General features: G+C 44.5%; 1 protein-coding gene across 1 annotated transcript in view; it reads right to left on the bottom strand.

Annotated features, from left to right (window-relative positions):
* acox3 (acyl-CoA oxidase 3, pristanoyl) overlaps positions 1–22,187 on the bottom strand; it is a gene marked incomplete in the record, with an annotated part of 494,152 nt that overhangs the window by 208,609 nt on the left and 263,356 nt on the right. Inside the window, 4 exon segments of the mRNA XM_037681288.1 lie at positions 9,931–10,065; positions 10,152–10,272; positions 10,349–10,471; positions 11,258–11,440. Of these exon segments, the coding sequence (XP_037537216.1) occupies positions 9,931–10,065; positions 10,152–10,272; positions 10,349–10,471; positions 11,258–11,440 (562 nt within the window).

Raw genomic sequence — 22,187 nt, 5'->3', positions numbered from 1 at the left:
AGGCTCTGACACCGGTCATACAGGGACCTAACAGCCCGTATCAAAGGGCCCGGTACCCCATACTCCCAGAGTACCCCCCACAGGGCCCCCCGAGGGACGCGGTCGAACGCCTTCTCCAAGTCCACAAAGCACATGTAGACTGGTTGGGCAAACTCCCACGCACCCTCCAGGACCCTGCTGAGAGTGTAGAGCAGGTCCAGCATTCCACAGCCAGGACTAAAACCGCACTGCTCCTCCTGAATCCGAGGTTCGACTATCCGACGGACCCTCCTCTCCAGAAACCCCGAATAGACCTTACCAGGGAGACTTAAGAGCGTGATTCCCCTGTAGTTGGAACACACTCTACGGTCCCCCTTTTTGAATAGGGGGACCACCACCTTGGTCTGCCAATCCAGGGGAACTTCCCCCGATGTCCACGCAATATTGCAGAGTCGCGTAAGCCAACAGAACCCTACAACATCCAGAGCCTTAAGGAACTCCAGGCGAATCTCATCCACCCCTGGGGCCCTGCCACCGAGGAGCTTTTTAACCACCTCGGTGGCCTCAGCACCAGAGATTGGAGGGCCCGACCCAGAGTCCCCAGGCTCCGCTTCCTCAGTGGAAGACATGCCGGTGGGATTGAGGAGGTATTCAAAGTATTCCGCCCACCGACCCACAACATCCCGAGTTGAGGTCAGCAGCACACCACTCCCACTATAAACAGTGTTGGTGGCGTACCGCTTTCCCCCCCTGAGACGCCGGATGGCGGACCAGAATCGTCTCGAAGCCGTGCGGAAGTCGTTCTCTATGGCCTCTCCGAACTCCTCCCATGCCTGAGTTTTTGCCTCAGGAACCACCCGAGCCGCATGTCGCTTGGACTGCCGGTACCCATCAGCTGCTTCCGGGGTCCCACAGGCCAAAAAAGCCCGATAGGACTCCTTCTTCAGCCTGACAGCATCCCTCACCGACGGTGTCCACCATCGGGTTCGAGGGTTGCCGCCGCGACAGGCACCGACAACCTTGCAGCCACAGCTCTGGTAAGCCGCCTCGACATTAGAGGCACGAAACATGGTCCACTCAGACTCAATGTCCCCCACCTCCCTGGGAACATGTTCAAAGTTCTCCCGGAGGTGGGAGTTGAAACTCCGTCTCACAGGAGACTCTGCCAGACGTTCCCAGCAAACCCTCACAATACGTTTGGGTCTGCCAGGTCTGACCGGCATCCTCCCCCACCATCGGAGCCAACTCACCACCAGGTAGTGATCAGTTGACAGCTCCGCCCCTCTCTTCACATGAGTGTCCAAGACATGTGGCCGCAGATCAGATGAGACGATGACAAAGTCGATCATCGGACTGCGGCCTAGGGTGTCCTGGTGCCAAGAGCACATATGGACACCCTTATGCTTGAACAAGGTGTTCGTTATTGACAATCCATGACGAGCACAGAAGTCCAACAACAGAACACCACTCTGGTTCAGATCAGGGGGGGCCGTTCCTCCCAACCACACCCCTCTAGGTCTCACTGTCATTGCCCACATGAGCATTGAAGTCCCCCAGCAGAACAAGGGAGTCCCCAGAAGGTGCACTTTCCAGTACCCCCTCCAAGGACTCCAGAAAGGGTGGATAATCTGAACTGCTGTTTGGTGCATAAGCACAAACGACAGTCAGAACCCATCCCCCCAAACGTAGGCGGAGGGAGGCCACCCTCTCATTCACTGGGGTGAACCCCAATACACAGGAACCAAGTTGGGGGGCAATAAGTATGCCCACGCCTGCTCGGCGCCTCTCACCAGGGGCAACTCCAGAGTGGAAGAGTGTCCAGCCCCTCTCAAGGAAACTGGTTCCAGAGCCCGAGCCATGCGTAGAGGTGAGACCGACTATTTCTAGCCGGAACCTCTCAGCCTCACATACCAGCTCAGGCTCCTTCCCCACCAGTGAGGTGACATTCCACATCCCAATAGCCAGCTTCTGTAGCCGAGGAACAGACCGCCAGGGTCCCCGCCCTCGGCCACCACCCATCCCACATTGCACCCGACCCCTTTGGCCCCTCCCACAGGTGGTGAGCCCATGGGAAGGGGAAAATATTGTTAAAAAAAATTATTGTTTATTTATTATAAAATTTATTGTTTGTTTTGTGAATGTCCAGAGGACCAGACATAACTTTTTTTAAATTTTCTACCTGAATTATTGAGAATGCATCAGGATATTACTTAATAAATAGTCAGTTGGTCTGCAAATGCCTTGGGGTCCTCCTAGAAGAGTTGAAGAGGTGGCTGTTGATGTCTGTGCCTCCCTGGTAAACCTGCTGCCCCTGCGACCCGGAAGCAGAAGATGATGGATGGATGGATGGATGGATGGGTGGATGGATGGATGGATGGATGGATGGATGTATGAGGACCCTGGTAAAGCTGCTGCCCCTGCGACCCGGAAGCAGAAGATGATGGATGGATGGATGGTTGATGGCCCTGGTAAAGCTGCTCCCCCATGACCCAGAAGCAGAAAATAATGGATGGATAGTGAAGGAGGAGACCATCAAACACAGCAGGTTTGGTCAGATCAGTTGAACACCTGCCTGTTTGCTTCAGATCAGCTGTTCAAATCTCTGCAGGTTCAAATAAAAGGTGCACCAGGGCTTTCAGCTGAATCTCTTGGGCCACAGTTGTATGGCCGATAAACGATAACTGTCTTTTCTGAATTTTTGACTGTTTTTGTCTGACTTCATCCTAGAACCAAAAAAATATATATAGCATAATAACAGTTGAGCAGATTCTGGCAATCTTTTCTTAGGACTCATTAAAGATCAAATGCAATTGAAAATTTTTCTCAACTTCCAGTATGGATTTAAACAAATACTATACACACTTAACATTGTAAAATTTGTTTAGAAAATTTAATGTTCAAGGACACCACTTAAGAAAAAAATTATTTAATAGGAAAAGTAACAAGTGAAAAATGTACAGAAATATAAAAAATACTGCATCCAACTAATGCTTGTCTATCTGTCTATCTCTTGCCTCACGGGCTTCATCCAGAAGAAGACAGAAGTGTTGTTCCTGCTGTGTCCGGTTCAGTTCTTCATGTTCATTCAGTGATGAAATAAGACTTTTCTTTACCGGACTCTTTTCTCTTGACTAGAAAGAAGAAAAAGGTGGTTAATTCAAGCTACATACTGTTATTGAATAAATGCATAAAACAAAGAAGGGTGCTGCTAACAAAATAGCTATATTAATAATAAGAAACTGATAAAATAAGAAAATGAATAATAAATTGATTTAAAAATAATGAAAATAATATAATAATAACAATGGATATATGAATCAGAAAGTATTATACAGATACAGATATTCTTTACTGTCATTCGCACCACATGTGGTGGATCAAAATTATGTACACAGGGTCCCAGTTACATCCAACAATAAAATGTAAAAGAAAAACAGTAATAAGATCTAAGATATGAACTTAAGAAAAATATAAACTAAAAATATGCTAAGCACTAATAGCATAAAAACAATAAACACAATACGTCAAACAGCAGCATGGACATGAGTCTGTGTGAACAGATGAGCACGAATGAACACAGCAACATGAATTCAAAAAGCATTCAATACAAAAACAACTGGACTTTATTTGTAACAAAAGAAGTTTCGCTCCTCATCCGAGGAGCTTTCTCAATTCAAAGAGCAGTGAGTAAGGGATTCAGGTTATAAGGCTGAGTGAGATAAGACACACACACACATAAGACACACACACATATGTAGATTGTCAGTTCACACCTAAACACCTTAACAGTAGGTCTTTGTTCATCTAATTCACAGAAGAGGCCCCTCTGTTCCCATCAAGTGTGAAAACTGTCTGGGAATCAGTCTTAAAGTTGCATTATATGTTTTTGAAAGTGGAAATCTAAGGCCTACTCCTCTGTTAAGAGACGACTTTTCTCTTTTTACATAAATTGCTTCCTTCACCCCCTCTCAAACCATCTGTGTTCTCGGTCCAAAATGTGCACATTTTGGTCCTCAAAAGAGTGTCCCTAATCTGTGAGGTGGAGGTGAACAGCTGAATTTTGTCCAGAGGACGTGGCTCTCCTGTGTTGAGCCATGCGTCTGTGAAGAGGTTGTTTAGTTTCTCCACTGTAGAGGTCTGGACAGTCCTCGCTGCACTGGACCGCATACACTACACCACTCTGTTTGTGTATGGGTGTTTTGTCCTTAGGGTGGACCAGCCTCTGTCTGAGAGTCCTGCTGGGTTTGAAATGTACTGGGATCTTGTGTTTGTTGAAGATCCTTCTGAATTTCTCTGATACTCCAGCAACATAAGGGATGACAATGTTTTTACGTCTGCCGTTGTCCTTTTTCTGTTTATTAGTGTGTTTTGTAGATTTCCTCGCTGACTTGACAAAAGCCCAGTTAGGATATCCACATCGAACAAAGACCTACTGTTAAGGTGTTTAGGTGTGAACTGCCAATCTACATATGTGTGTGTTGTAAGGATGTTACTTTTCTGTGGCCCGGTGTGTCTGTTTCCCTCGTGCTCCTCATTAGTTCCATTGTTGCCACCTGTGTCTCGTCCCAGCTGTTTTTCATCATGTCTCGTCTTCTCCTTGTATTTAAGTCACCCTATTCTGTCTTGTCCTTTGTCGGGTCGTCTTCGTTGGGTGCGCTTCCTTGAGTCTCCTGAGTCTCTCCTTTTCTTCCTGGTTACTCGAGTTCCTCGTGTCTCCCGAGTTCCCCGTGTCTCCTGAGTTCCCCGTGCCTCCCTCCTTGTTTATGTAAGTTTTGCTGCCCCGTCAGCTTATTTATTTTGTACTTTTCAGTTAACATTAAAAACCTATTTTTGTATATCTGCCGAGCTGAGTCCCTGTTCTGCACTCTGGGTTCGCTCCGACCTCAAATCCTAACAGTACGACCCGACCAGAACAGAACCCAGCGGGCAGGGTTCTCACTCGGCACACTCACCTTTTTTCTTTTTTTCCCTCCTCGTGCCTGATGGACGAGCTCCTCTCCTTCTCCGTCCATCCACCATCCCGCCGCCGTCGCCGCGGTGGACGGTTCCGGAGGCAGTCTGCGGCGACCGGCCCGGTCGCTGCCGAGCAGAACTTCAGAGCTGGTTCCGGTGTTTTCGTGGGAGCGGGGTTCGCCGCCTCACCTCCCAGGTTTCCGGTGGGGGCGAGATCCAGCGTCCCGCGGGAGCTCCGGTCCACTCCTGCTCGGTTCGGTAAGTCCGGTCCGGTTGACGTTACAGGGGCGGGTTCCGTCGCCTCACCTTCCAGGTTCCTGGTGGGCGCGGAATCCGGCCTCTCACCGTCACTCCGCGCCGCAGCTGTTCGACCCAGCCTGGCCGTACCTCCGGAGAGTTTTCTTTGTGACTCCGTGGGGGCGTGTCCCGCCGCCTCACCTCCCAGGTTCCGGTGGGGGCGGCACCCGTCACCACACCCACTCACACTGACCTTCCTTTTTTTTCCCCTGAGGATATTTCTAATATTAATCAGACTATTCTCAAACTGTTTAGTTCTGCAAAAAGAAACCCATCCTCTTTTGATTTAGTTTTGACCCAGATGAAGGATTTTTTACTTTCTGTCCCAGGCCTTTCTTTACTCCCAGAATATGATTTTTTGCTAACAGAAATAGAGACTCTAAAGACTCCTTTTTCAGCCATTCCTGAGGGGGTCCCGGCTGACGCTCCTCATCTCTCCTACTCCGAGGGGGTCCCGGCTGACGCTCCTCATCTCTCCTACTCCGAGGGGGTTCCGGCTGACGCTCCTCATCTCTCCTACTCCGAGGGGGTCCCGGCTGACGCTCCTCACCTCTCCACATCTCCAGAGGGGTTGACGCTCTCCACATCTCCAGAGGGGTCGACGCTCTCCACATCTCCAGAGGGGTAGACGCTTGTTGCTGTTTGACGTATTGTTTTGATTGTTTACTGCTATTAGTGTTTAGTGTATTATTAGTAGAAGTGTTTTAGTTGATATTTTTCTTAGTTCATATCTTAGATCTTATTACTGTTTTTCTTTTACATTTTATTGTTGTCTGTAACTGGGACCCTGTATACATAATTTATTTCATCCCACCACATGTTCAACAAGTGGTGAATATTCAGTATTTATTCAACATTTTATATTTTTACTTTAAAAATAAAATAAAAGCAAGTCCTTATCGGCACAAATAAAGTGATGTGGAACATGTTGCATCTGTTCTTACCAAGCACAGAAGGCTGCAGCATTGTGCTGCTCTGTGACGTGCAGGTGGGCTGTGATGGAGCTCTGTCAGGTGTAGACTCCACTGATGGAGCAGGGACAGAAGCCAGGAGGCTTGGAGGGTTTAATGTGGAGTTTAGAGACGAACTGTCACGTGCTGAAATACGTTCTGGATAAAATACAGTGAGAAACGGGACCAGAGGACAGTTAGCGTTTATGCAAATTAGCTTAGCATCGTAGCACCGATGTTGTCCTATTATGGCGTCAGCCTCTTTTGTTAGTTAAAAATATGTTCAGAACCGATGGGATGAGTAACTTAAAATATGTTTAAAGTTAGAAAACACTCACCATCTTCTATAAATGATTCAAGTAGAGCAGTGGCCGTGTCCAAACCACCCTCCAACTGCTCCATCTAGCTCGCTTTGACTTTTTTCGTCGGCCACGAAGCACAACAACACCTGCACTTCTGCATTTGACCACAGCTTTGATATTATTGTTTTTGTATAGCTTCAAAATACTAAAAGATATGCTCCTCGAGTTATCGCTAATGGCAGGCGGTAGAGAAAAATGGCAGATCGGGTTGCTTGGAAAGACTCCACAGACTCCTCCCCCCGACCAATCAGTGACAGACAGTGTTTCTGACGTCACGGCTCGGCTCGCTTGGACCCCTTGAGAAGCCGGGCCAGAATTCTGGGAGGTGAGCCGGTCCCAAGAACTATGGAAAAGACCTCAAACACACATCAAGCCGGAAATATCCGACCCGCGCCAAGACATTGGAAAAGGGGCATACGTTATAAAACTGAAACTGTAACTGTTGATTACCACACGACATGTGGAAAAGCATATATGAAGTGCTTGTCAAACATTTGCAACAAAACAGGAAGTCACAATAACTCCTGTCTGGAAGGTCGGATTTCACGTATACTTGTATGACATGGAGCTGGACTAGTACTGACATGGACGGAAGGCAATGTCAAAGATTCAGGAAATGGGCTTCTTTCTGTTTGTTTTAGCTACTATTCAGCTGTTTTGAGCGAATTTCAGCTTTTCTCTGATAATTTCAACTTTATTGTTCTAATTTATTCCTACTTGAGCCTTAGTGGGCACAATTAAGCTCTTTCCACTTCCTTTTGGAAATTTAAGCTTCTTTCTAGATTTCTTTAGCTACTATTCAGCTGTTTTATAGAAAAACTGAGATAACTCTGCCATTTTCAGTTATTCAGCTGAGATTTGGCGTGTTGGTAGCTGAGAACAGTTCCTAATAGGCTCTGACTATAAATCAAATCAAAATTCAGCTATCTAAAAAAGTTCAATCTGGTCCTCTGGACATTCAAAAAAACAAAAAACAAAACAAAGCAAAAAAAATGTAGATACGTTTCGTCTTTCATCCGAAAGACTTCCTCAGTCTGAGGTGCTGTATTCAGCTCAGTCTCTTAAATAGCACCTTGTCAGAGTGGCTCAATCAGTTTGCTACTGACAACCAAAACCAGCTGCTCACATGGTCAAGAAGGACCATCAGCCTAACAATGGATCATTAGCACACTGATGGCTGTTTACTATTCACAGAGGGTTGAGTGATATTAGCAAACTAGTATTTTGCTACTAGTATTTACTAGTATTTTGACAGACTTCCCTCTCTCCAGCCACTTGGGCCAGCTCCTCTGGGGGAATCCCGAGGCGTTCCCAGGCCAGCCGAGAAATATTGTCCCTCCAGCGTGTCCTGGGTCTTCCTCTGGGTCTACTACCGTTGGGACGTGTCTGGAACACCTCACCAGGGAGGCGTCCAGGAAGCATTCTAACCTTGTCGCTAGACATTCTTCCGGTAAGGTAAGCTGATGGAAGGCAGCTCCCCTGGCTTCTCTGCAGCCCATAACATCAAACTAACCCGTTTGTCGAGCCGGACTAAAACTTGGTCCCTCTTCCAACCGAATTCCGTGTTCAGTTGACTCAGAGAGCCGGATGGGACCATCCGAAAAATTATTTTGGTCCAGGACCGGCCGCTCCCACCCCACCAGTCAATCCGAGCGCAGCCTAGTTGTCCGAAGGTCCTTTTTTTCCCTCTCCAGATCCCAACCGAATTCTTCATCCAGACCTTGGTGGTTCTGCTGGGTTCTGACCAGGATTGGTGTGTGGTATTTTGCTGGCTTTCTGTTGGACTGGCTCCTCGTGGATTTCTGCAGTCGGTGTGGGGGAAGTTGACCTGAATTGGACCAGAACCGAGCTGGGCTGTGGAGGAATTCATCCCAAACAGAGCCGGTCTCAACTTCAGCGGGCAGCCCATTACCTTTCACCGAAGGATCGTCCACCTCCATGGGGCTTGCTGTTGGCCGCGGTGGTGCCTGACGGAACCGGACCAGAACAGAACTGAGCCAAGGACGACTTCAGCCTCTCCGGTCCGTTCTCAACATCCTTAACACTCAGTTTCACCTGGTCAATTTCTGCTCTGAATGCCATGATGCTGTTAGCCACCTCTGCTCTCACTTCTTTAAGTTCACTTTAATAAAGGCGAGATCATCTGCGAGGGCGACTTTCATCGCCGATCTAATCATCGCTGAAATTTCTGCTTTTATTGAAGCCAGAATGTCTGACTTCAGGGCCAACACGTCCATCTCTCTGGAACCTGGTGAGAGCGGAGCCGAGCCCCCGTCTTTAGATGTACCGTGACCTGAGACATGTCCGGCCCAGCGGCCACAGAACCCATAGTCTTATATTTCGTCAATTTTTATTCCATTCTTTAGCTCTACCGAGTCAGTCACACAACAATGCAGAATTCTGGAGCATCCAATGTTTAAGCAGCGAGGATATCCTCAGAAAAGGCAGTTCTTAAGTAGCAAAGGTAGGAGCCTGAGCTAAAGCACACCCTAGCATGCTGCCACCATCTTGTCCCTCCTACATCCAGTTGATGCAAATTTTGACCTGGTTTTAATAATTATACCGTACCAGTGTTAATTCTGTTCTCTTAATGCTAATTCTGTTAATGGTACTTGTACCATGGCTTATTCTAGTAAAGCTAGCTCTACTGCTACAAATTCAGCTAATGCTAATTTTGTCCTGCACTTTGCTAATGATTTTATATTTTTTAGCATGTATCCAACATATTCTAGTGTTCTACTAGATTATCCCTTATTTTTGTTCTAGCTAGCGTTTTTCTGTTTACTATAAACATTTTGCTACTTCTGGCTTTTAGCTAGCATTTTCCTTTTGCTACTTCTGGTTAAATACTAGTGTTTTCCTTTTGAGTTAACAGTTTGCTGCTTCTGGTAGTAAGTTAGCCTTTTTTCTGCATTGAGAATGTTTTGCTACATTTGTCTAATTATGGGAGTTTTCTGCTTTTTATTTATTCATTTATTTTAACTCTTTGCTATTTCTGACTCTAAGCTAGCATTTTCCTGCTTTTTGCTAGTGTTTTGCTATTTCTGGCTAAATAGTAGTATTTTTCTACTTTATGCTAGCATTTTGGTACCTTTGGCTAATTATTTTTTTCTACTTCTTGCTCTTAGCTAGCTATCTAGTTTTCCCTTATTGTGCTAGCATTTTGCTACTTTTAGCCTATAACTAGTCTTTTGCCATGTTTACCTTAAATAAAATATTTTTTTATTTTAGCTTTCAGCTTCTTCAGCAAATTTCAGCAAAATCATTTAGCAAAAACATGCACATTGTATTTTTCCAGGAAATGTAAATTCTCTAGTTTAATATTATCTCTACTGGTGAAAAACTTCTCAGCACATAAGTATACAAACACACACAGAATGATGACTCACCAGTAGACTCACTGTGGACTTTGGCATGGAAAAGGCTAAGCAGGTAGTTGCTGGTCTGTTGCAGCAACACATTGTTGTCACCTTCATAAGTACAGTTTGGGTCATTATCATCTCGTAGATCACCCAGACGATTCACTGCAAAACACAAAGTAATGCCAGTTTGGCCACAACGGGATTTAGGTGTGTGTGTGTGTGTGTGTGAGAGAGTATTTCAGACTGACTGGCCAAGTATCCATGTCCTCCACAGGCTTCCCTGCACTCCTGGATGCCCTTTTGAGCAATCCAAGAGCCTAACGGTTTACTACAACATCCTATAGCATGGATCTCCCTGCCCATATCTGCCTGTCAAACACATAAGAGTGAAATATTAATAAACTGCAAACAAGGACAGCTGTGGACAAGCCAAATCTTTACTCACCTGTCTGCCACTGTTGTCCTTCATCATTTGTCCAATCTGGAACTCAACATAGTTCATAAAGATGGTTCTGGTGAAGTGCTCTAGAGCGTATGCTGCTGCCAGGTATGGGATCAGGCGCCATTGCTAGAACACATGATCCAAATATGCTGTTAACAATCCAAGTGCTGCCATCAGCCCATTCACTGATCCTTTCCCTTCAGAGCTCTTAACGTGCGTTCATATGGAATCTTTTATCTTACAATGAAGGGGAGTGATCTCATTTTTCAGGAAGTCAGTGGTTAAACAAGTATTATGAGAGGAAAGGAAAAATGTCTGAGCCAAAGTAAAAGGATCGATATCTCCAGAGCCACTGAAGCTCTTAGGAGGTAATCAATATATGCAACAACAATTATTTACTTTTTACAGATAGAGAACTAAGATTTGGTGTGGTAGTAGCAAAGAGTCATCCTTAACACATACACCAAGTACTAACAGATCACACAAAATCAGTTTAACTGTTGGAATCAACCCTATCTGTATGTTTGCAAAATATCTCATGAACCACTGGACGGATTTTAATAAAACAAAGTAATTTTTAGATGCAAACGTAAAACTGATCTGACTCATTCTGATTCTAAATGGCAACCAAAGCTAGCTTTAGTTCTCTGCTCGAACTCAGTTTACAGACCTTCAGCTAAACATATGTATTCATAGCAGAGGCATTTACTTGAGTGTGATATGTCCCAAAACTTCCCAAACATTATTTTCAAGGTTTGACCAACAGTATGAATATATCATAAAATTATCTTAATCTAAAACTCAAACAAGTGATTTGTATTCCTTAAAAATATGCTAGCACATCCTAGTTTTATTTCATTTTACTTTTGTTTGTCCGACTGTATCTCATTTGATTTGATCTTCCCCTCCCACCTGTAGCTGGTACTCCAAGACTGGGATCTCCTCTGTGTCGTTGGGCCCAAACTGTCTCCTGACAGCAGAGAAACGGATCCCCACAGTCAGAGCCAGCTTCAGGTTAATGAGAGACATCCTGCCAATGTAAATCCTGCCCCCTGAAAGGGCACCCAACGAAGCCCCAAAACGCTTGCTGGGATCCTGGAAGAGAACAAAAAAAAAACAGTGGAGCACAACAACCACACAGTATTTCTCCAAAGTTTTAATCTTTGTGTAAGATAAGCTGTTTAACGACAAACCTTAGAGTGGTTGTGATGAAGTAATCACGACAGGAAATGTATTTTATGAAGCTCAGCAGAACCCAACTGTTGTGATGCTGACAAGCTAAAATTATCTAACATTTTTCTGCAGCTGCCTCAACTCTCTGCTCACTGGGGGCCTTTGGTATGAACAAAGAACCACATTCTACACATTTAGGAATTAAACACTGCGTGAAACTTTTCACACGCTGTGAGAATGTCTGCAACCCTCTTCAGTCTGCAGTATCAAACTATAAAGTGCTGAAACTCACCAAAATACACCAAAATATGACTCTAGTTGGTTTTATGAACTCAGGGAGCATTTACAGTGATGCTTAAAAGTTTGTGAACTCTATAATTTTCTATATTTCTGAATAAATATGACCCAAAACATCAATGGATTTTCACACAAGGTCAAGTTTTCTTTATTTGTCATTCGCGGAATGAAATTGTGTACAAAGGGTCCCAGCTACATCCAACAAAAGCAAAAATTGTACAGAAAAACAGTAGTAAGAGCTAAGATAAGAACTAAGAAATATGCTAAACTAAGAATACACTGAGCAGTACAAAAACAATACGCCAAACAACAGCAGCATGAACATGCGTCTGTGTGAGCAACAAGTCAGTGAGACACAAGTCCTAAGAGTAGATAAAAGAGAACCCAGTTCAACAAATGCGACAAAAAAATATATTTGGTCATTTATTTATTGAGGAAAATGAACCAATATTACATATTTGTGAGTGGCAAAAGTACGTGAACCTCTAGGATTAGCAGTTAGTTTAAAGGTGAAATTAGAGTCAGGTGTTTTAAATCAATGGGATGATGAGCAGGAGCGAGTGGACACCCTGTTTGATTTAAAGAACAGTGATCTATCAAAGTCTGCTTTTCACAACATGCTTGTGGAATTGTATCATGGCACGAAAAAAGGAGATTTCTGTAGACCTCAGAAAAAGAGCTGTTGATGTTCATCAGGCTGGAAAAGGTTTGAAAACCATCTCTAAATAGTTTGTACTCCACCAATCTACAGACAGACTGTGTAGAAATGGAAGAAATTTGAGAACATTGTTACCCTCCCCCAGAGTGGTCGTCCAACAAAAATCCCTCCAAGAACAAGGTGTGGAATAGTTGGCGAGGTCACAAAGGACTCGAGGGTAGCTTCTAAGCAACTGAAGACCTCTCTCACATGTTAATGTTCATGGGTCCATCATCAGGAGAACACTGAACAACAATGGTGTGCATGGCGGGGTTTAAGGAGAAAGCCACTGCTCTCCAAAAAGAATATTGCTACTCATCTGCAGTTTGCTAAAGATCACGTGGACAAGCCAGAAGGCTATAGGAAGAATGTTTTGTGGACGGATAAGACCAAAATAGAAAGTGTTGGTTTAAATGAAAAGTGTTATTGTTGGTTTAAATGAAAAGTGTTATATTTGGAGAAAGGAAAAGAAAGTACCATATTTCTGGGACTTTGGAACACACCTATGTCTAAGCCACATTTATTAAATATAAGATAAATCATAATTTTGTACAGGGTAGCACGGTGGCGCAACTGGTAGAGCTGCTGCCTCTCAGCGAGCAAGTCCTTGGTTCAAACCCCGGTCCAGGGGCCTTTCTGGGTGGAGTTTGCATGTTCTCTCCGTGCATGCGTGGGTTTTTTCCGGGTACAACGGTTTCTTCCCACAGACCAAAAACATGCATGTTAGGCTGATTGGTAACTCTAAATTGTCCCTAGGTGTGAGTGAGAGAGTGAATGGTTGTTTGTGTCATTTGTCTCTATGTGGCCCTGTGATGGACTTGCGACCCGTCCAGGCTGTACCCCGCCCCTCACACAGTGATTGTTGGACATGGGCACCAGTGACCCCCGTGACCCAAAATGGAATAAGCGGGTAAAGATGATGGATGGATAATTTTGTACATAAATAAGACACTACGGTTATTAAGCCATGGGCATCCACTATTCAGAATCTGTGACCAGTCTGCTCCGGTTGTGTGCAGCTTTCTTGTAGTACAAGAATCAGCAAAATGATGGCTTTTCACAGAATATAGCTTGCTTTCAATCCACACTCAGACTGCAAGATTTTCACGTCTTCATGAAGCTTTGCTGTCTGACTCATGGTTACAACCATTATACCTTCAAAATGAACACAATAACTAAGCATAATCACTGGACAGACCAGGGCCAAACACCTATGTAATTGAAATTATTATTTTTTTTAAATTACCGGTAAAACCCAGTCTTATCTAGGTCATGTGACCAGAAGTCAAATGGTACTGGTAGAATGTGGTAAATATTCATTAAATTAGTACCATTGATTTTTATTGGTAAATACTTTTGTTAACTGCTATTTTTAAATGTACTTTCTAAATAAATTTGACGTGATTTCTGCTCAGCAAAGAGCTCATATGAGCAAGCCAGAGGAAGAGTCCCTCCAGAGTGAGCAAACCTCTGCCAATACTCATGCCTCCTGAGACAGTCAGAGACTGCCCAACAGCAGGCACTGCAGAAGGTACAGAGGACCTCTCAACAGAGAACACAGTCCTGGTAAGTTATCCTTCAAAAGCATGTGGAACCGAAAACACCCAACCGGTGAACCCGACTCTGACTGAACAAGAAAGCCTCCTCTGCGAGCTGAGACAGTCAGGGCCCACCGGATACTACCTATCATTGGTAGTTAAAGGTATAGAGATCCAAGGATCCCACACCAAAGATGCTGTACTGTCGCCGGGGACAGATGAACCAGCTATCAAGGACGGAGCCGTGGACAGCCCTCAGAGGTCCTCTGACCCCTCCTGGCTGCTCGCAACTCTGTCCGTACAACCTACAGCCGAGGTAATGGCAGTCACACGTGCACAGGCTACAGCCAAGCCGGCTGACAACACAGTCTCTGTACAACCCGTGCTGACTGACCCAGACATCATCCAACTTCAGAAGTTGGATCCTGCAATAAACTCGATGATGCTGTACTTGACTGACCCAGAGAAAAACTCTCCGTCCGAAGCAGACCTGGATTCCAATCCAGACCTTAAAGCCCTCTTTCAGTTGCGCTAACAGCTAAAACTACTCAAGGGCATCCTAACTTTTGCTCATGGACCGACGTCCTCAACCGTGTTCGTGGTCCCCCATGACCACAGGGGGGTGATGTTAGTTCATGCGCATGACCTCCCGTCCGTAGGACACAAGGGAGATAACGCCACACTGAAAGCATTAAAACAAGTTACTTATTGGCCTGGAATGAAAAAGGATGTCAAGAACTATATTAAAGGGTGCCTGGTCTGTGGCCAGAGTCAGCCACCCAGACCACTCCACAGAGCAACACTGCAAAGTAGAGGCATTGCATTCCTGTGGTCCGACCTCCAGATCGACTGGGTTGGACTACTTCTGTTAATTCTCACCCTCTTGGGAACCATCCAAAGGTCACCACCTCGGACAAGCCGAGGTGGTGACCTTTGGACCCACCTCTGGCATAATTCTTAGGGATCAACCTGGACTGCTCATCACGAACTGTCGTCTTCACACACAGAAGGTCTTCGTCTGTTTCGATCCCTACACTGTTATCAAACAGCACATTGACATCAAAGACGAATGGTTCAACAAACTATGGTATACATTACCAATCCAAAATGCAAACGAGGAAATCTAACACATTTTGAAGCAGTTACATAAGTTCACTCTCACTCAAGAGGAAGTGAGTGGAACCCATAATCGGTAGAAGCGTAGCATTGCTGGGCTTCTTCTTGCTACCTCCTCTCTCGGATCATTGTTTAGCCTAGGCTTATCAGCAGTCAACGCCGTCAGTATAACATCCTTGAAACAACATGTGAATGAAATCGAGACAGAGATCCCATGGATTAAAACACAGATGGATCAACAACAAACACAATTCACACAGGTGACTAAAACGGTAAAAGATACTATCTTAGTATCGAATACCCACACGCGGGAAATTAAGGCCCTTGCGAACATCGTTAGTGAACTAAAACGTGACGTAGAAATGGACTTCGCCGTCGTACACCTGATAGATAAGATCCTCACGGACACGTTTAGAGACATCAGCTCGTCGGTTGATACTTTAGCCACCAGCAGGATCCCACCCTATCTCGTCTCCCTACAGATGGTGAGTGACATCCTTAGTTCCGCCACAAACGAAAAAGTAAGGCCAATCCAGGCTCACCTGGCTTATGCTCTCGGTAGCGCGATCCCAATTCACGTCAGGCACAAGGCGCGTGAAGTTGCATTCGTTATCAACCTACAGATCATCCCTGCGAATGGCATCTACAGACTCAAGGATGTCGTTATTGTTGGAAATTGGCACGGTGATAAATACGTCAAAATCAACACCCCTCAGGTCGTTGCTTATCACGATAGTAACCCCACTGTCTATTTAGCTCCAAATCTCCAGATGTGTACTCCCACTCATGAGATACATTATCTGTGTCCGAGCAAGCCCTTCATCTGGCACAATGCCGCAGGTATTTGTGGTATTACACCCATTGCGAGAGATTGAAAATGTGCAACAACCATAACACCGTGAAGGCAAGTGACAGCCACTCAGGTGGAAAGAGTCGGTTCACGGTGGATGGTTAACACTCCCCAACGGAAGACGATCATAGCCTATGAACACGCCGAGGCCAATAGACCCTTGGTCTTACCGGACAAGACAATGTGGATCGATGTCCCTCAGGGAACAACCATACACATTGGCGACTTGACGCTCTATCACCTCAGCCCGGATCAATGGGAAACGGCTCTAGAATGAAGCTCTAGAGTGAAACAAAGCACTGTCCAACGCACTAGCTGTCCGTGGATCAACAATGAAATCCTTAGTTTGAGGAGAACATGTCGTAAAACTGAACGTCTGTGGAAACGTACTGGGTTGGTGGTTCATAGACTACATCTTAAAGATCTGATCAGCTCTCTAAATGAGATGCTCAAGACTGCCAGAGCTCGTTATTTTACTAATCTCATCAATTCCAAAGGATGAAATCCAAAAATTTTATTTGATACAATCAAGAACATTGTCTCTCCAGCATTCTTGTCTCAAAGTGCTTTTACGTATGCAGATTGCAATCGGTTTTTAAATTATTTTATTGATAAAGTTTCCAGCATTAGGGCCAGTATTTGTCCTTCATCTTCCCTTTTACTGGCTCCTTTGTCACTGACTCCTGATAAGTGGTCCTTTTTTACCCCAGTTTCAATTAAGGACATCTCAGATTTAATGGGTCATATGACACTCTCAATCGAGTCCCCTTGATGTCCTTCCTACGTCGCTTTTTAAATATATTTTTACCTGTATTGGCCCCAGTGTTGTACAAGTGATAAATTCCTCTCTTTGTTCTGGCACTGTCCCACACTATTTTAAAACTGCTATTGTTTGTCCTTTGCAAAAAAAGCCAAATTTGGATTCTTCGATGCCTGAAAACTACAGACCTATCTCCAAACTTCCCTTTCTATCAAATGTAGTGAACTAAGTCTCAGGTCAAATCTGGCCCTGAGGGCCTTCCTGGGACAAGAACTGTCATTTCATTGATTTGAGTCCAGAAACACGAAATTAAGTTCATCCAGAGACTTTCTAAGTGTCCTGCACTGATCAATTGAAAGAACACTCTCTTTTTTATTATCATTACTATTTTACAAATGTCTTGATAATCAAAAGTGTGTTTAGTTCAAATCATTTTTAAATGTTGAAGTGAACTACTCATTTTAAATCAACTGTGAAACAGTATAAATGATTTTTAATCCTCATTCAAAGTAGAAATCAAGTTAATGTTTGTTACAAGATTAATTATGCATTTTGATTTTCTGTCTGAAATGAGCAAGTTGTAAGTCGGTCAAAAGTCAAGTTTCGGTCAACTACATGTTTACTGGAAAGAAATGTCATGTTTAACTTTTTCAGACAGATATGAGGGAACTGGCTCCAAAAGTCTCTGTTTCTTCAAAACATCTTTCTGTCTGTTCTTAAAACAACCTAATCTTTCTCCTTGACTTTTAATAACCTCTTACATCACTAAGACCACACCCTGTTGGTTCGTTTCGACCAATCAGGAAGTTCTCAGAGGAACCGGAAGTGACCAGATTGCTGTGTGAAACGCAGCGTTTTGCAGCTGTGGTGTTCAGAGAAAGTTCACAGTTGTGGTGTTTTGAAAGCTGAAATAACGTCAATGTGTTTCATTTTAAAGCTGAAATGTACATCTGTTATGTGACAGAGCTAATAAGCTGTGAGAAACGTGGATTCTGTTTAAACAGACAGGGGGTTCGGCTCAGACCCGGTTCGCTCGCTCGGTTCTGATAAGTTTGAACGAGTTGTTTTAAATGGTTGGAGAGACGTTTTTGAACTGAGCGCAGTCTCAGTAAGCTTTTGAGAGTTTATTCGTCACATTTTTAACAGAAAATTGTGTATTTTGACAGTTTTAATGACGAAAGTTGACTGGACTTTTTCAGGCTAATCGCTAACACGCTAGCTGAAAAAACGATCTGTCATTGGCTGAAAACCGCTGTTTGAAACGCCCTGATTCGCTGAGAGACGAGTGACGTGTCTGTCGTCACTTCCTCTGATGTCAGGTTGTAAAACCCACCCCCGCTGCTGTGTCTGATGATTGGTTGATTCAGTCACGTGACCCCGGAAATGAGTCTCGGTTCAACCAAAGCCTCCACTGTGTTTAAAATCGCTAAATGGAGCTGCCACATGTCCCACAAAACTCATGTTTCATGCAAAAAAGTTGTGCTTGTTGAAACAATACCACGTTTAAGCTTTAAATCCGTTCAGAAATGTTGATTTGACCGAAGTTTTGCTGATGCTAATTTTAAGCTAAGCGGCTAACAACCGGATGTCAACAGAACGATCCACAGGAAGTTGTCATAGACTCCTGCTGGTATAAATAAGCTTACACCACCACCTGCTGTTGAAAGAGGAGTATAACAGTTTTCCTGAAGGGGAGACTGATAATTCCTCATTTGTTTTTCTTTTTCTTTTTGTTAACACGACCTGGTTTATGAGTAACTGTTAAAATAGCGAATTTCTGGGATAAAACTGCTTAAAAAGCATTTGAAAAACTAAAGTTGCTGTGAAACTTTTAGAAAAATTGCAGGTTTATTTAATGTTAAGTGCTTTAGAGTAAATAACACTGAGAAGCTTGGTGATCTAGTATCTGTTTGATTTAAGCACATTAAGTAACACTGCCAGAGAGGCATTTACTTAAAAATATTCATGAATTGGGGTAAAACCTACGAATAGGTGCCCATCCATTTGAAGAAGTGGCTTACACAGTACTGTTGAATGAATCCAGAGCTAAAAAGTGTGTGAAACTCACATGACACTTGAATACAAATATTTACCTGTTAAAATAATCTGAAGTTGGCAACTGTTTAACCAGATAAGAGCTACACAGTGAATAACCATGGCAGGTGTGACAGAAAAGGATTTTGATCCTTGTGAGATGAAGGACTGTTTAGAGGGAGCGTTGACGCTGCTCACAGACTCCTTACATCCATATGGTGAACAGGTGGACAGCATGAACTCAAAAGAGTTACTGGACAAGCTGAAGGAGGTTGCAGAGAGTGTGACCTCTACAGACAGACCAAAGTCAAGCTATGAAAAGCTGGCAAAATTGGCGCTTTTACTGAAAGCATCATTCTATGCAGTGGTAAACAAAGCTGACGACCTTGAGATAAGGTTAAACAGCGAAAAAGAGGTGGTTCAGGAAATTGAAGAACGCTTCCTTCAATTTAAAAGTGAACACGAGGTCCTCACTAAGAAACATCTTGAACAGATGATTCAGTCACAGCAAGACACACGTGCAGAAATTGATTCACTGAATAGCCAAGTACAGTCACTGAATGCATCACTCACTGAAGCCAAGAAAGTCTAAGAACAGGTTTCCATGACATACTCTTCATTAAAAGAGGAGTACGAGGAAACGGTTTCACGATTGTACCACTGCAAAGATGAGTTAAAACGTGAGAGGGACCTCTCACAGAATTACCTTACTTTACAAGCTCACTCATATGAGGAGAAATTGAAGGAAAGGGAGATCATGTACCAAAAGTTGTGCTCAGACAACGATGCTCTACAACAACAGTTGCAAGAAGCATCAAATGCTCTGAGCGGATACAAATCTGAGATAGACGCGCTTAAAACACAACTTTACCATGCAGAAAGGAAATATGGTGAGAGGCATGGACAGAATGTGGGGACACACTGGGCTTCAGACCCAAATCTCCTTACATCACACACACCTCCACCCTTACCTGAAGTAGTAGGGACAGACCTGAACAGAATTCCACTACTAAACAGGCAAGAGAGACCATTGAAACCTCCTCTTTCAATAGATGATTTGCAAAAAATCTCAAAACATGTTCAACGCTTTGTACCTGGTCCAATGGGTTCAACTGGAACAAAAGCGTATCTCAAAGACCTTGATTTCAGACTGAGTGGTTATCCTAATGCTACGGTTGAGGATAAAATCAGTCTGATAAGGCTCACTTCGGACAGAGAGGTGTTCACCTTCATCGAGCGTCAACCTGATGCCATGAGAAGGGATTACAACCTTCTGTGTGAAGCTTTGATCAGAGAGTACGACCCCTGCACGGGACCTGCTGGTTTCCCAGCTGCTGACAAGGTCACGCAAGGGAAGCATGAACAGCCAAAGGTTTATTACAAAAGAATCTTCCAAGCTTATTTTGGTTACAGGAATGAAACCGGAATGGAGGAAGAAGAAGGTTTTAAATTTGTTTTCAGCAAAAATCTCCACACTGACATTAAATTGTCAGTACAAATGATGGCAAATTTCAAAGAAAAATCCATCAATGAGATTAAACAGTGTGCTGTGAATGTGTTTGAGGCATGTTCTCATGCTAAGACGCCCATAGAGGTGTTTCCTGGTGTAAAGGTTAAACCCCACTCGCTAGAATTGGAAGGACGGCATGCATCGCCTCCCCCTCCTAAGAAAGGCGAGAAAAAGCAGTCTTTTTAAACTAACAAACCGCGTCATGAAGGTGCACGCTGGGACAAAAAAGCTCCTCTTTCAGAGGATGAACGTGATTATCGTAAATGGGGTGTGCGTAGGACGCAAAGATATGGGATCCAAGAGGACCCATATTATCAGGGGAAGTCCGAAAAGGAACCCCCAAAAGACGTACCTAACCGTCCCCCACCTCGGATGAAACGAACCGAGGCGAAAAAATCACAAAGGTTCCAGAAACAAGGCCCTACACCTCTGAGCTCGGAAGAGACAGAGAAACTACGCAGGTTGTTAGGAACTTTGAAACACACTGACACGGGAAACCAACCTGGAGCACTATGCAGTGATGTAATCACTATTACATCTGAGGGCGCAAATGACAACATCACAGATGTCGGTGAAACACACAAAGACATTGTTGTGGTTGCCTCCAACAACCCCTCATCAGAAGAAGGGGGGGTTAACTCACACACAAACGATGACGAGTCATCGCAAGCTGAACACTCAGAAACAGCTACTGCTGTGCTGACGGTTCAGACAAACCAAGATTACACAGACAAGGCTGAACGTGTGAAGAAACGTCAGAAAAAACCTAAGAGGTTTCTGTGTAACTTTATCAGAAGGGGGGTCGCCAAAAAGGCGTGCCTGTCAGTAACACTCGATGGAGTCCTCACACACGAAGCACTCCTGGACGGTGGGGCAGACATAACAATTATGTCAGCTAAACTGTTCGAGGAGCTGAGGACAGCCGCTGCCGGTGTTAACAGGATAATACCTCTCACAGAATGTGCTATAGAAATGAAGGGTCTCTCAGAGAAGAAGACAACCCTGACAGCTATAGCAATGGTTCACATGCAGGTTGGCAGAATGACACTATACCACCCGGTACACGTGTCTCGTGTTGACTCATTCCCATTTTTGGTTGGCCAGGATTTTATAAATCGCTTCGACGCGATTATAGATTATAGTGATCAAACGATGTGGGCCAAGGTGAGCAAACCACTGCCAATACAAATGCCTCCTGAGTGTAACCCAAACTGCCTAACAGCAGGTACCGCGGAGGGCACAAAGGACTCCTCAGCCGAGGACACGAGCCCGGTGAGTATTCCTCTGAAATCATGTGAAACCAAAGAGACCCACCCGGTGGTCCAAACTCTGACCCAACAAGACAGCCTCCTCTGTGAGCTGGATCAGTCAGAGTCCACCAAACACTACCTACCACTGGTAGCTAAAGGTGTAGAGATCCAAGGGTCCCACACCAACAATGCTGTTCTGTCTCTGTGGACAGATGAATCAGCAATTAACCGAGCTTTCTATGAAACCTTGGTTCACAAACACGTTGGTCTAGAACTAATTAAAAAAGCTTTCCGCTTTCCATTAGATCCCAGTAGTTCACAGGTAATAACCGCTGAAGGAGTCATTAACCTAAAACTGAACTGGAACCAACGAGAACTGGTTCACCCGTTTCTCGTGATCCAAAACTTACCACATGCAACCTACATAGGCTCTGACATTTTGGTAAGGTTGGGTGTCTACGTGGACACCGTCAACAAGGTGCTGTGGTCCCTAAAACCAGCCACAAAGGATCCTCCTGTGCTAGACACAGCAAACCTTAAGGCTGGGCAGACCATTCCAGAGGCCTGCCAGGTTGCTAGCAACCAAACCACCACAGTACCACCTCAGGTGACTAACC

Source organism: Nematolebias whitei, chromosome 1 (assembly GCF_014905685.2).
Source record: "Nematolebias whitei isolate Nwh7 chromosome 1, NemWhi1, whole genome shotgun sequence".
Lineage (NCBI taxonomy): Eukaryota > Metazoa > Chordata > Actinopteri > Cyprinodontiformes > Rivulidae > Nematolebias > Nematolebias whitei.
Note: the sequence above shows the minus strand (reverse complement) of the source record. Positions and strands in the feature narration are given on the sequence as shown.